This window comes from Equus caballus, chromosome 6 (genome assembly GCF_041296265.1).
Source record: "Equus caballus isolate H_3958 breed thoroughbred chromosome 6, TB-T2T, whole genome shotgun sequence".
NCBI lineage: Eukaryota > Metazoa > Chordata > Mammalia > Perissodactyla > Equidae > Equus > Equus caballus.
Window position 1 is genome coordinate 95,174,151 of NC_091689.1, and position 15,390 is coordinate 95,189,540.

The following is a 15,390-nucleotide window of genomic DNA, read 5'->3' on the forward strand; positions in this document are numbered from 1 at the left end:
CAGGGCCCCCTCCTGGCTCCGCCACCATCTTGACTTCTATCCTTACAGATTGATTTTAAGTGTTTTTCACCGTTTAGTAAATGAGTCATGCAATTTTTTGTGTGTTCAGCTTCTTTCACTCAACATTACACTTGTGAGATTCACCCATTTTATTGTCAAAATGAGGAGTGCTTTCTTTTTAATTACATATAGTAGGCCATTAAACACCATAACATATGTATCCATTCTACTGTTCAGTGGGATCCGAGTTGTTGTGTTAGCGTAAACGGTGCTGCAATGATCAGTATTGTGCAAGTCTTTTGGGCCATATGTCATGCATTTTTGTTGGGTACAAAGCTAGGAGAGGAACTGCTGGGTCATACGAAATGTACATGTTTTGCTTCAGGAGATGCTACCAAGCAGTTTTCCAAAAGTGGTGGTGCCACATTGTGCTTCCATGAGAAGTGTATGAAAGTTTCAATTTCCCCATATCTAGGGCAACGTTTGATAGTGTCAGTCTTTTTAATTGCAGTCTTTTATTCTTAATATGTCAACTTCACATAGTACCTTATGATATATTCTACATAAATTGAGGGAATCAGCAGCCCTATACTTCCCTCCATTTTTCTTTCCTCCATAAACCTCCAAGCTTATCAGGTACATAATTATATTATAAAAATTTATAACATTTACATTCTCTTTTCTAATTTTAATTTAGTTTTGTGCTTTCTCTGTACAGATAGACTATAAAAATGAAAAATCCAATAAACGACAATTATAAAATTATGATTATATAAATACTATTCATTGCAAAATAAAATAATGTGATGGGCTCCCTAAAGCAGGAGACGCAATTCCATGATTACTAGATCTGTGCTTTTCATTGGAGAATTTTCCAAGTAGAAGGTCAAGTTCATTCTCCAACAACTATAAAATGACACATTTTACATTGCTTCACATTTGGATTTTTACATTTTGGTCCAGCTTTTGTACTCTTAGGGTTTCTAATTGCCTTTCTTCTTCTGTTGACAAAAGAATAATTATATCTCTACTTCATTGTTAATTTTATCCAACTTATTAATTGTTATAAGAAATCCAAGTTCTTCAGAAGATGTTATTCTTCAGGCTCTCCATCTCTGTTCTAATGTGGACTGACTGCTCTTTACTACATAACTGCCATTCTGGGATATCTTTCCACTGCACTCTTAAATTAGATCCACTGCTTCTTGGCTTTTACACTTTTGTCTTTCCTAGATTCCATATATATATTGCTTAAGTATATTCTCAAGGAGTTTTTTCTAAAAGGGTATGTTGGATATAAATTGACTTAATCATTGCATGCCTAAAGTGTCTTCATTTGATGTCAACCCTTGATTGATAGTTCTAGTTTTAAAAATACATCTTCTCAGAACTTTGAAAGCATTGAAATTGTTTTCTAGGATCTCCTGTTGATAAAAGGTCTGACACCAAGTTGATTATCATTCCTTTGTAGGAAGCTATGTTTATTTCTTTTGAGAAGCCCTTAGAATCTTCTCTTTTTCATAATGTCCTAGAATTTCAAGGGAATCTGTTCAGGTCTTCCTTTAGTCATCCTGCTTAGGGCTCAATGGGCCCTTTTAATCTCAAAACATTCTTTAGTTTCAGGAATTTACATCAATCATATCCATTAAAATTTCTTCTCCCTTTTCCCCTCTGTTCTCTCAGTGCCTTTTAGGTGACTGTAGTGTCTTTCCAATGGGTCTTCCATGTACCCACTTTTTCAAATATCTGCCTTGACTTTGTCAACATTTTTTTAGTGAGTATTTATTTTAGTAGTCATATTTCTATATTCTAATAATTCTGTATATTTCTCTTTGCCCCCTTATCATTATAGCTGGTCTTGTTTTATGTATGTAATACCTTCTTGAATGTTCTGAGAATGAGAATTAAGTTAGAATTTTTTAACGTGTATCTTTCGTGCCTGAATCACCTCTTCTTTCATCAGGTCAGTTCTTAGTCCTCAAATGTCAGTTAGTTATCAGTTTACATTTATTACTAAAGAACTAGGTTGCTTAATACAAGAGCGAGTGTGAGTTACATAGATGTTTTCAAACTCAACCCTCCATCAGAAAGTAGGCATGAGAGCTGGCAGGCTTTACAGGAAGGCCTCAGCTGGGAACACACAGCACGGCAAGCAGGCCTGTTAGACTGGCCCTCGCCAACTCAACACCAAAATGGGGAGGGCTCTACTCTGAGGGCCATCATCACCGCCAATTCAGGAATTTCTTAAAAGACTGGTTTTCTAGTTTTAGATTAGGGAAGAACACCCTCATGGAGGGTGATTAAAGGGGGTGACTTCCCCAACTGTGCCATCCTTCAAAAAAATCACCTTACTTTCTACCCCCTTCTTCCTGCTCTCCCAAACCAGCACACATTTGGAGCCTCTCTGTGGCTCCGCTGTCAGGACACGAGCCCCTCCTCTCCCCTTTTCTTGCATTTGCTCTGGACTTCAATGTCTTGCTTTGGTGTGTCCACTCTCCATCTTTCAGACATTCCTAAAAGTTTCTGGTCTCTGGATATCCGTTCCTCCCATTTTTAGAACTGTCCTTTTCACTGTCTTGCTTTGGGATATAGCTGAGGGAAGTTTTTGGTGAATGCGTCTTGAGCTCCTAGCCTTTGGGAGGCATATATTAAAAACAAACAAAGAAATATCATCTACATAAAACTATCATCAGAGATTAACCCTCTTGAAAACTGTCTTGATTCTGGGACTTTATAACTGAATTTACACACTTTATGAACCAAATTTCCCAAAAAAACATTTAGAAAACAAAGGCAATGAGTGAAATTCATTTTTGATCTGCATGAGGTCACCCAGCTTTAGAGAATGGGAAAGACTCAACTCAATCAGAAACTCTGTGGGGTCCTAGATATTCCCCAGAATGAATTCAATCGGGAATTTTGTCATGCCGAATTTAACAACAGTTTATCCTTGAGCCTCTCGCTCCCCGGTGCTCTTCCTGGCCTCCTGCCAGTATCTTCCTCCAGACCTTGGGAAGAGGAGGGGAAGAAGGAGGGCCCGGAACACCCTTCTCGTTAAAAGGGAAATGGGGAAATTAGCAGGGGTTAGAGGAAGCTAAAGCTCTTTGCAACAGACCTAAGGCTCACTTCCTCATGTGATATGAAAACCCGAAAGAATTTTCAAAAATCAAGAGCTCTGGCAAAAGAGAAAGAGCTATCTGAAACATTCCAATCCAGAGCAAACAGTGAGATTGGCTAACCCAGGAGATCTTTATGTATTACCACTATCCATTCAACAGACATTTATTGGCATTTTCTTTGCACCAAATACTCTGTACGTGCTGATGCTATAATGATAAGTAAAGCATGTACACTAACTTCAAAGAATTCATAGTCTGATGGTTGTATACAGATAATTACCATCCTACTTAAAGCATAAGGAAAGACATCTACACAGGTTTTATGAATATATACATGTATTTTAAAAACATATAGGTATGAATACATATTCAGTCATGTGTTGGTAAATGTTTGACTGGCTTTCTGGAGCTTAGCGGGAAGCCCTGATTTATAGCATTTGCCAATTTCCATAGTATGAATACTCATCTCATAGTCAAGTTCAAGCTACCACTGTGATGTCACTGAATGCGGAATTGGTAAGAGATGTGCAGCAGCACATACTCCACAGTATTTCCACCATACTGGTACCCTAGACTTCAAGAGTATAGACAATAAAATGTAGTAAGATAATAATTAGGAAGTGATGAATTTTGAGTATTTATTATCTTTGTTTTTAATATAATTTAATTGCCAGTTTATATAAAATAATACTTAATAATAGAAATGTTTAACAACCAGCTCACAAAACTCTTGAAAATTTAACCGTTGGCTCTTTTAAACCTGTACAAGGTGGCTCCAGCATGCAACTACCCCCCCAACCCGGGGCTGGGGTGTCAGACATGCTGCAGGATACAAGTGAGGGTAGAATCCTTTCCCAGAAGCAGGTCCATGCCAGTTAGAAGTGGAAGGAGAAACGTAACAGAAGGAAAGAGGGAGTAAGGAGAAGAGCTGATGATGCCCAGAGAAACAGGCATTCCCTGTATCTCAAGCAGCCCACTGTGTAACTCTGCTTTGTAGCTGCGCTCTCCGAACGGTCACCTTGGCTTAGAGGGGAGGGAGGGGAGGTGTCAGTTGGCCCTTAGCTCCTGGAATAGTAAGGACAGGAAAATCTCATGGAAATGAAACATTCCTTTCCATCCCTATCTGGACATTCCTTCTAGTTTATGCTCATGGGGCACTTGCTCAATGGTCCACTAAACAAAATGATACACCGGGAATCCCCATATTAGCAGTGGTGCTCACATCAACACCCGGCTGGTGGCCAAGATTTCTTGAGTCTCTACTGGTATTCCGCGGAATGTGAGTGACTCAGGAGTCCACAAATGGTTGAGAGAATTGTCATTTTTAACTATATCTTAAAACTCTTATCCAAATGTATATACTCAAATGTGCTACAACCCATATCATGCTTCTTTTGATTGCAGCTGACAGAAAACCTGGCTCTGATTAGCTTAGGTTTGGGGAAACTTATTGGCTAACATAACTGAAGAAGTCTGGGGAAGAGCTCAGAGCTCACTTGAGGTAAATCTTGACCAGAGCCTCCAGTGGGGACTGGGTGTCTCTCTTTTGGCTCTATTTCCATTTTCACATGGGCTCTGCCTTCAAAGGCACAGGAAGACTCATCTACTCGATTGCCGCCTCCCAGCAAGTGAATACAATGCCTAGGCTGGTCTCTGGCTGAGACACGTCTGATTCCAAAGGCCCGGTGTGGCGTCTCTATGAAGCTGCCTACATAGTTAGGTCAGTGGCTCCCAAACTCGTCTATACAGTAGAATCACCTGCGGAATTTTTTAAAAATTCCGAAGCACAGGTCATACCCCTAGTCACTTAAATCACAGTCTCTGGGGTTCATGCAGGTGTCATTATTTTTTTAAGGTCCCCAGGTGACTCCAGTGCTGAGACAAACTTAGAAATCCCTGGATTAGCAAATTCATAAGAATGTGAGTTATTAGCATCTCCTTCTCGTTTACTAAGAAAGTCAAGTTAGGTTGACTTCCTTAATGTCTACCTCCAGATCCTTCTTCTATGCTTTCCTGTCTCTACAACATGAGAGTCCCTCTTGCTGGCCCAGGCTGGCGTCCATCTGCATCCTCCATCTGCATTCAGTCCTCACCCCCCCCACCCCCAACCCATCACCCTGCCTGGATCTAGCAATTATCCCCCTCTGGTTTGCATCTGAAAGTGTCACCTCTCTGTTGTTCTTTTAAATAACAACAAAAAAGCTCAGCTCTCTCCTATCCCATAATACCCTTCCCTGTTCCCTGCGGCCCCACCCTTGTCCCTGAAGCATACAGCCTGGCTGGGAGCCTCGCCTCCACTGTCCACCCTAGCAGAGAGGTCTATACCACGGCCTTCAGGGATGCCTAAAAGCCTTATAATCTGGCTGTGGGCATCACCACTCTGCGGAAACTGCTCTCTCAAAGGTCAGCAATGACCCAGATAACAAAACCGAATGGCTGTTTCTTCCTCACTGAAGGCTGCTCTCTCTGCTGTTTGAAATATCATCCTTGCTTTGCTTTTAGGATATTCCAACATCCATATGCTGCTTCCCTGTTTTTCTTCCTGCCACCTTTGTTTGCTTAAAAAAGCCTTTAAGAAAATGTGTGGGATATGTATCCTAAACACAATTCTCAGGAAATACATGCCAGGAGACATTAAAGTGGAAATGCACTAAGGCAACAATTCAAAACAGAAAAAAATCTTTAAAGACATTCAACGTCATCATTTATTAGAGTGAAAATTTCGAAACAAACTAGGGAATCCTGTTAATTCTAGTAATCCACACTATGCAATACTTCAGAGATAGCAACATTATCCTGGGACAAGTGTGTACTAACACGCACAAATGGTATAGTTTTAACAAGAAAAAGTAAAACAAAAATACGTATTACACATACAACTTCAACCTTTATTAAAAAGCACACAGAATAAATTGGAAATCAACTTGTCCCTCCCCAACTTCCCCGTTTCCATGACAATAACGGCAACATATCTTTAGTGACATCAGATTTTACCTTTTCTCCTAATTTATCTTTGTTTTGAAAATCGGGTAGAAAATTTCCTTCATACAAATTTCAATCAGTGTGCTTTGCTTCCTATGTTCAGCTATTTAATAATCGAGTTTGAATTATTAATGAGAAGCTTTTTCCCAATTTCTAATAGCTCAAGAAGCTTAGTCTGAATTTAGGTGGTCATCATTGACTGAGAAATATGAGACCATTTTGTTTTTATCGCTTTTGTGATGCCAAGGGCAAGGTTTCTCCATGCATCTGAAAGGTGAAGGAAGACCCTTCAAGAAGCTACGTGTAATAAAGCTCAGGCGCATGGTTTTTCTCTTGGAAACATGTGGTACTGAAGCTTTAATAAAGCAACTGCAAAAGAAAGTGTGCAAAAAAATATTTTCCTCTGTAGATTTAATAAAGCATGGATTATTAATTTTCAGTTTAACATATAATTCTCATGTATATGGGAAAATAATGCCAGAGACTACATGAAAGAAAAAGAGAAAGAAGGATATAAACATCGACTGCTCCTTTATATTCCCAGAAATTTTCAGAATACTATATTTTGCCTTCTCTCAAATAGTGGGAAATTACCAAAAATATGTTTTCTGCCAGAATAAAGTGAACTTACTAAGATAAAAATTCAAATAAGTTGATTGCAGTAGAAAATTAAAATTAAACTAGTTTCTTATAGCTAAACATGAGCATGAAACCATAGAAAAGTTTTCACAAGTGATTTTTAATTTCTAGATGAGGAAACTGAGATTCAGTGAGGAGGTCTGATTCTTTTTTCTGCCACACAGGTGAGGACAGAGGAGCTGGGACAGTAGCACAGTTGTCCTACTCCCAAGTGAATTGTGTGCCCCACAGCATGTGGGTGCTGAGGGCCTGGCCATGCGCCGCCTTGGTTGATTTCTCTTTAATATTCTAGGTGGGCGGGTGTGTGTTTCCCATCTCCTTCTCCTACTCTAGGAAAAGTGATGGCAAAACTGAAACATTGGACCCCATTTCCCCAAAGTGTATGAGTTAACACATTAGAATGCCTATCCTCAACTGGTCTTCTTTTTCCCAGCAACAAACCAGCTTTTCCTTCCTGATCAGCCACAATCATATCAGAAGGGTATGGACTCCTTCTTGTTCACAGGAGGTTATATGCGGGATAGCCAAGTGTTCCATCAGAAGGATGGGTGCCTCCTGGAAGGAGGTAAAGCATTTCTAGTATGTGATTCCCATCCAGGGGATGGAGGAGAAATAAACCTGCAACGATGATGTCTAGCCAGTTTTACAAAAGGAAAGCTTCAGACTACTAGGAGTAATGTGGTCCAAGCCCCTGTTCAATGTAAACCGCCTCAGAGCACTGGAGTAGGAGCACAGCAAGAAGTCCATCCCAGTCAATACTGTCAGCAGCACTTGGAGAAAAGCAAGATCCGCCTGAGATCTGGTTGCAGAATTCTCCAATTCAGGTGGGATCTCTATTTGTAAGAGAAATATGTCCTGTGCCCCAGCAATAGATCAAACTGAAACAAAATAAGACAATCTTATTGTGAAACAACTTTTAAGTGCATGGCATTTTTAAAAGTATTTTAAAAATAGGCCTGAATGATAAAGAAATAAACTAGGTTTCATGACATGAAGTTAAGAGTGGAGGCAAAGGAGAAAGGATATGTTTTCAGGTGAGAATTGAAAAGGGATGGAGAATTAATGAGGTGGAGAGTTACAGCCACGTTGTTCCAGATGGCAGAACCTGACAGAGGAGGCCAGTGCGGGTTAGCAGAAGGAAGGAGGACGGGGAGACAGGAAAAATGAGGTTCAGCAGAGAGAGAGCATCCTCAACCCAGATGATAATCAATTCTGAATCGTATCAGAGAGTAGATGAGGAGCCATTAGAGGAGAATGCTGGAGGAGCCGGGAGAGTGACACAGACAAATGGCAAAGTGCAGAGGGACCTGAGCAGAAAGTTTGAGGCTATCAGAAGAGGAGCTATCATGTTCAGAACAATGACATTGAACTCAATGACAGATATACAATCCCTTGGATTAAAAGAATGCTGCAAAGGGAGGAGATAGGAAACATTCTTCCTCTTCCATTAAGACAAAAAAATTAAACGTATTGTTGAAGGTGACTGAGATTACACATAGAAAATGAATTTCTGAATAGAAAAAGTTTTAAACATTGGCTAAGCGTCCAAGAGTTTAAAGGGACTCAGAGGTCACTTGAATAATCCTTTGAAAGATTATCAGACACATTGTGAGATTGTTCTTGTTGGAGAGAATGAAGAATAAGATTGCTGGCTGTCTAAGGTGGCTGAGTTTCAGTCCTCTCAGGAGACAAGTCCTAGATTAATGTCTGACCTTCCCTTTCAAGCACAATGATTCCATGATTGGGGCAGTGTAAGGAAAAAGGACTGAAAGGAGGGGAACGTGGGTGTGATCAGAACAAAGCCTTTTAATCCTGCTCAGTGTCAGTGGATAAAGGAATGCCCATGAATGCCCAGGTAGCAGAAAAGAAGAAAGGCTATCGAGGATGGGAGGAGAAATCAGGAAGGAGAAAGAGAGGCAGAGAGAAAGAGAATGCACAGGAGGGGACAGTCAGATGCCAGCTACAAATGTTCTACTCAGATTGCCCATTGGGATGCAGTCAACAGGGCTGCCTGCGGTAAGCTCATGGGAGAGGCAGGAATAGTTCATTCTAGGCCACATGTGTGTTTGGGAAGAGAGAGGAAGAGAAGGCAAGAAGAAAACAAAATGATGCTCAGGCAGCTGTAAGGAATAATTTTGAAAATCCATACTGAAATACAGGCAGAGATTTTTGGACATGAGTTTTGAGCCAGCAGAGAGAAGACAGGAAGATAAAGTGAATGGTGACAGAAACCAAAAGGTGACTGGAGCCAGGGTCCCTGTAGAACGTTAGTAAATATTTACTGGTGATATTGTCTGAGGATTCAGCAAAGCTTGTGAAGAGAAAGTGCCATTGCCCGTGGGGCATGGAAATTCAGATGTCTGAACTAAAGAAGGGGCAGCCGAGAAAGAAGCAGGGGCACCCCTGTCATCATACAGAGAAGGAGTCTTTGCACATCAGGCCAACCAAACTCAAGGAAGAAGAAATGACACAATCAAGGCAAGAGGAAGAGTGCAAAGCCGACAGAAGCCACGGCAATATATTCCCTCCTCAGAGGACATCCTCGCTTCTCTGGCTGAGAGCAGGCCTCTCGGAGGTAAGCAGCTGAGAAGCCAGGTGCCAGGAGGCCAGCTCGCCTCACTCACGGAACTTCCTTTGTCAGATGTGGCTGGAAGCTGAGAAAAGGTTATTTTTGGCTTTGGCTCCAAGGCTAGGTAACCAGCAGACAGTCTCATGGTGGAGGGAGGGAGGAAGGGCAGAGGCAGAAGATAGCGTCTGTTCTCTAGATTTCAATATTTGATGTAAAACAACGCTTTGGATGGTGTCGGTCTGTGAGTGGCCCAAAGTTCCTGTCTTCATGGCAGGGACAGGCCTTCTGCGTAAAGGTTATTTTCTTGTTCTTGTTCTGCCTTGGTCGGGGGCCGGTAAGGCACACAAATTGAACAGTTGCTTGAAGCCTTAAGAAGGAAAAGGACTCAATTCTCAAGTCTGAGAAGTGGTAAGTTCACCTAAAATACGTTCCTCCATAATACTGGGGGTCATGCCTCTCTGTGGGGCGATCAGAGGATTTGTCTAAAAAATGTACATTTTATAGATGTTTTAAAATTGTTTCTCAAATAAATTAAAAAATTTATTTATTGTTAAAAATATATTGATTTAAAAAGGCTAGATATCCCTATACAATGTCCCAGTCCCAGATTCTAGTGCAAAAATGGCAGTGCCTGGCACACAGAATGGGTACTCAACAGACATGTGTTAAGTAGACAATAGATGGACAAATGAAGAAACCTTAAAAACAAGTAAAATTCTAAGAATGTGGGTGTGTATAGAAAATAGTCTCCCTTTAATTGCATCCTTTTCTCCTTAAGGGAATTAAAAAGATACTGCAATTGCCATACTGCTCTTTCTTGTGGGTGACATCAAACAAATAGCAAGGTAGTTTCAGCAACAGGAGTAAAACTCCCCCCCAGCCCCAAGCTCTGGGTAAAGTTCTGGCCGCAAGGGGTCTAATAAAGAACTTGAAGCACTGGCTAAGAGCTCACAGAAAATTCAAAAGTCCTGCCACTTTCAACCAGGCAAATCCAACTCATTTTAACAGTTACTGTATGCCTGCCTGTGCAGGGCACTGGGGTAAATATCTGGACGAGGTGTGTTAGGTGCAGCCCTCAATGAGCGTAAAGAAATACGTGTGTTTAGCGGGTGAGGGTGAGGTTGTGCGAGCTGTGTGGGTGGGGGGATGGGACAGGAAAGAAACTTCACCCAAGTGCACATCCACATACTACTCCTCTGCCAGTAAAAACAAACAAGGGGCATTTCAGGTTGTAATCACCTATATTTCTCGGTTTCATTATTATAGTCTAAGAAAAATAGCACCACGGGGAGGGGTGGGGTTCTGGAGCTCAGTGAATCCACTTCAGACCAACAGGTGGCACTGGTGGGACTTGAACTCTGAGGACCGTAAAGCGGGGTGGGGGAGGTGTTGCATTACTCAGGCACGTGCCCGCCCTGCATCTGGACATCCAGTCAAACACAGAGGAGCCAAATTAAGGCAAATTGATGCCATATGGAGATTTTATTTTAGTCATCAATTAGCAGTCTTCAGCTAAATACCAAATAGAAAAGAGCAGATATAAAGATTTTGAAAAAAGGACGTATCAATACTTTCCTCATGGATCCAGATTTTTAGCAACTATCTTAGTAAACATGTCTATCTCCTTTAGTGCAGGAGATCAAAGCTTCCATAGGACTCAGAAAATTGGAAAAAGTTTAAAAATATTTAAGAATTAAAAATTGCTTGGGTTCGCTCTCATCCTAGTATGTAGGATTTTTAAAAGAATTTCCGATACACATGAACAGAAAATATTGATTGTTTCATGACTGCAATGTAGGAGGAACACCAACTTCTCAACATCAAGTTAAGCCAATGCTAAAATCAGCTAAGAAAAGAACTTCTTAGAGTAAGAGTCCCTGAAAGTCTCAGTCCAAACCATCACATAAGGATCATCTTTTAACAGTGATTCATAAACAGAAATTGTACATTTGTACCAACTGCAGAGGATAAAGTCAAAACAGAATTTACTGCCCCATGTAACAGCCTAATTTAACATGGATAGTCTTTCCTGTATTTCCCTCAAAGCCTCTTTTCGAGGGCTGGCCCTGCTCTTCAAACAGTTTGCAAATGTATTCAGGAAGTTGGGCTTTAGCATTTATTCTCTTTCCTGTTATTGACTCAAGATCTATTTCTCACTATGTGCTTTGTGCTCATTCTTCTGCCAAATAAAATATTAATTGCATTTTTAGCTGCACTGCTGGTGATCGAAGAACTCTGATATGTCAAGCTAAAGTGATAGAAATAGCATCCATTAACATATTTATAGGTTCAGAACTTCCAGAGCATAATTACATCCATTAATTACTTGACAGTACTCTATAGTACAGGTTAAAAAAGAAACGCATTTGCAGCTATACACTTTCACTCGGAGTGAGGAGTTTTTTTTGTTTTGGAATAATAAATTCTCTCTAAAGAAGATTTTATCTAAAGGAAATAAGGCAAGGGGACTCACATATCTGTACGCACCTAAGGCAGGATTTTTAAGGCAACCATTCCCTAGCTTTGCAATAGAATGCATGCAAAGTAAACGAGATGATATCGATAGAGTGATTTCAAAGAAAAGCATATTTTCAATATTACAGAGAGATTTAATTAATATTTTAGAGTTCTAAGAGAGACTATCTCAAGCCAGTAATTCTCGATGATAAGCTAGAGACGAATGAGTTTTACTTTCAAATAAACTTCTTCAAATATCACGTAGGACCAAGCATTTCAAATTACCTACATTTCTGAACATGCAATTCTAACACGTAAAAAAAATTAAAGCTGTCCTGGGACAAAGCTCACAAGATGCTGGAAATTAATAGAACAAACAACGACTCTGTGGCTTCACCAGCTGTGCGAGTCCTGAAGCGGCCAGCTGCATTTAGCACACGTATCATGGAGAGGACAGGATCACACACTTGACTCCTCTTGACCAGTTAATCAGCATGCAAAAGGACGGTTTCTCCTCATAACTTCAGCCCCGGACCCAAACACATGTTCTTTTCAGCAATGAATGAAGTCGCCAAGAAAAAAAATCACACAAGCCGGGTTCACGTTTTCGGCCACAAACACAAGCAGGATGTAAGGAGGGGAAACAAGCCGAGGCTACCTGTACGTATATATATCTATACATCTTTCACTGAGTTCTTTGTTGCCTGACAATAAATTGTAAAGGCAGTCATATTTGAAAGGAAAACCCATGAAACTGTGTTTATAGGCTCCTGCAACAGACTGGCTGAGTGAATAACAAGGAAATCACGGTACCTTTAGTAAGTCGCCTCAGAATTTGACAACGGCATTTAAACGAGACAGCTATCATTCTTGCTCCCTGCTTTCTGTGGCAAAGTGTACTCAGGGCTCTGCTCTGGTGGCTGCAGCGGCAGCATCTGAATTCCTTGCGCACATACCAGGAGAAAGGTAGTCCCAGCGGGGAGTGACAAAGCTTAATTCCTCTTGGCTGATGCAGAGGTCCGCTACATGTCATCTGGCAAAGCTGTGTCATTCACCACTACTACCACCCCTGCCCGCACAGCCTCCTCCCCTGCACAGCCACAAAGGCTTAAGTGGGGCTGTTTCGATAGCAACAAAGCACCAAATTGTGGAGAGCAGGGACGCGCTGGGAGAGGAGCCATTCTGTAAATCTAATTCTGAGCACCGAGCGATGCCTTCAGTCTCAGGCAAAGGGCTCCGTATTGCAGCCGGTTCAGCCACCCCCACCCCTTGCCATCTCAGCATCCAGACAGTGTGCTTCAGGTCGCATGGAACAGGAAAGGCACCTGGCATGCTTGCACTCTTTCTTTAGGAGGAAATGTATGTATCATTTGGAGGGAGGCAGTTTCCCTTGGGGATTCAGGAGAGAATAATATTCTTGCTTATAGAAGGGAAGCAGCCCTCTGATTGAGTCAGAAGGACCTACTTGGCACTTCACAGATCCATGACCGTCAAGACCGTCTAGGTTTAGCCATGAAGCCCAAGAAGCGCCGAGGGAAAGGCTCAAGCAGATCTCATCAGGCAGATGGAGTCCCAGCCTCTTAACCACCCTTTCCAAAAAAGGACTTGGCTGGAAAGCAATACAGTCAAGACCGTTTCTAAAGATACCAGGAAAAAGCAAACAACGCCAAGTATTTCTATTTTTAATGTACCTTATTATCCTATTTCCCAAACAATCCTGCCCCAAACCATTCTTCTCATTATGCAGATAAAACAGTCTTGCAACAGAGTAGATACTTGAGTATCTGCTCCAGTGGAGTGAAGAGCAAATTAGCAAAGCCTTCCCAATCCATTCACAAAATGACAAGAAGGCAGAGCACACTGCTTCATCTGCCAGCACCAGCCTACTCACTAGATAGTCAATACAAATGAACATTTGGCATGGAATTTTAATCAAAAGCAAAAAAATCTCCCACGGGAGGGAAGACAAACATTCAGAAAACCAAGAAAAAAAACTCACGGTTGGCCAGGAACTTAAAAAAAAGATTAGTCAATTAGTCAAAATGAAAAGATACATCACTGTCCAAACTATTTGATTAATATTTCTAGGACTACATGAATTATTCATACAGTCTTATTCTCTACTCTAAGGCTGTAAAAAAAAAACTTTCAAGCTGGTTTCTGAAATAACTTCCACTCTTCCACATTTAGTGACAGAGCTTTCTCCTCTTCATTCCTAAATTCCATACTAAGTCAAATAATTTCAATCCACTGATATTGAAAGGCATATGCATTCTATTTGGGGTCCAATTGAAAAATAATTTCTGTGTGAAAAATAGCTGAATATCGTAAGCATCTACTTTAAAGGTTTTTGAGAAGAACCGAGTCCTCGTATGAGTATGTTCTAAAAGCAGTCAGCCACCAGGAATCAATAGGAAAGGATATTAAATGGATTATATTGCAGAATCAAATATTTGCAACTGTTGCAATTAGCATAGATCTGTTTCTGAATTTCAACCCATTTCATTTTCTTCTCTAGGGTCATCCTTCACAGGGTTTTAGCCTCTTTGATATTTTTTGCTTTAAATAGAGATGTACCTTAGTGCTAGAGAATTGGGTTATTTCTTAAAGTGAGGTTAATATTTATAGTTAGCTCTTTAAAAGATCCTACCCCAAATTTAACACCTTTCTTTAAATCCAGGCACTCAGAATATGCAGTTGTCAAACAGCATTAGAAAACCTTGTCCGTGGAACTTCAACACTCCAGCCCATTTTATTAATATCCATTCAAATAAAACCCAAAATCACAGAGGAATCTCTTGCCCCCTGCTATTATGCCTACTCAGACCTAATCTGCTTCTTCCTTAAGGCTAAAATGATCAAATAATTCCTCTTTTATTAGAATGCTCAAGTTTTCTTAAAGCTTTGTCCTCTGGTCCCAAGAAAGATCTTCACAACTACTAAAACGTCCTAATTTTTTTGGCAGGAGAAATAACCCATCCTGGAACCCTTTGAAAGGTTCCTGAGGGCTCAAATTAGGGGAATTTTTTTTTTTCTTTGGATTTGGTGGCTGCCAATTCATATATATCCTATGAACCAGCAGGCTCAGCGTCAGGAATCTTACAGAAAAAGAGCCATCCTGGGGTAACTCTTTTCCAGGAAACGAGGGAATCTGCCATGCGTTCCCACTTTCTTCCATTTTTGGCCTCTCTAGTCCTCAGAGATTTCCGTGGGGCCAGGCCCAGCTCAGTCTTCTTGCCGTACGCTCCTCCTCCTCCCTTCCCTTGCTTCCAGCCTAGCCGCAGGTCCTGAACTCTAACGCTGGCAACGTGCCTTCCAGGATGCAAGTTTTCCTATCTCAAAATTTCCCGACCTGTAGGACCAAGATCCCAGGTGGCCAAGGCAGCTGGGGGAACTGGACCACAGACTCCTAACACAAGCCACCACGGGACAGAGTCACCACTTCTCAGCCACCAGATTAACACAAGCATGTGTCTTTGGAACCCTGTAATCAACCACATTAATTTCGGTGGCTCAGCTGTCCAGACAACTCAGACTTAACAACACGCTCATTGAGGGTCGCCAAGTGGGGACCATGGAGATATAAAGCAGGCAACATGCTACAAAATATATATATCTGAGTAC

At 41.1% G+C, this 15,390-nt stretch overlaps 1 protein-coding gene across 28 annotated transcripts in view; it reads right to left on the reverse strand.

Annotated features, from left to right (window-relative positions):
* The window catches only part of GRIP1 (glutamate receptor interacting protein 1), a 598,510-nt gene that overhangs the window by 214,054 nt on the left and 369,066 nt on the right, over nt 1-15,390 (reverse strand). For 4 of the 28 annotated variants that reach the window (XM_070271878.1, XM_070271866.1, XM_070271859.1 and 1 more), the window contains exon 1: nt 12,580-13,009. The exons of 23 other annotated variants lie outside the window; for them this stretch is intronic. In XM_070271878.1, the coding sequence (XP_070127979.1) occupies nt 12,580-12,817 (238 nt within the window). In that variant the 5' untranslated portion in view covers nt 12,818-13,009. Of the gene's footprint in view, nt 1-12,579; nt 13,369-15,390 lie in introns of those variants that run through there. One more of the 28 variants, XM_070271877.1, reaches the window with a different exon arrangement.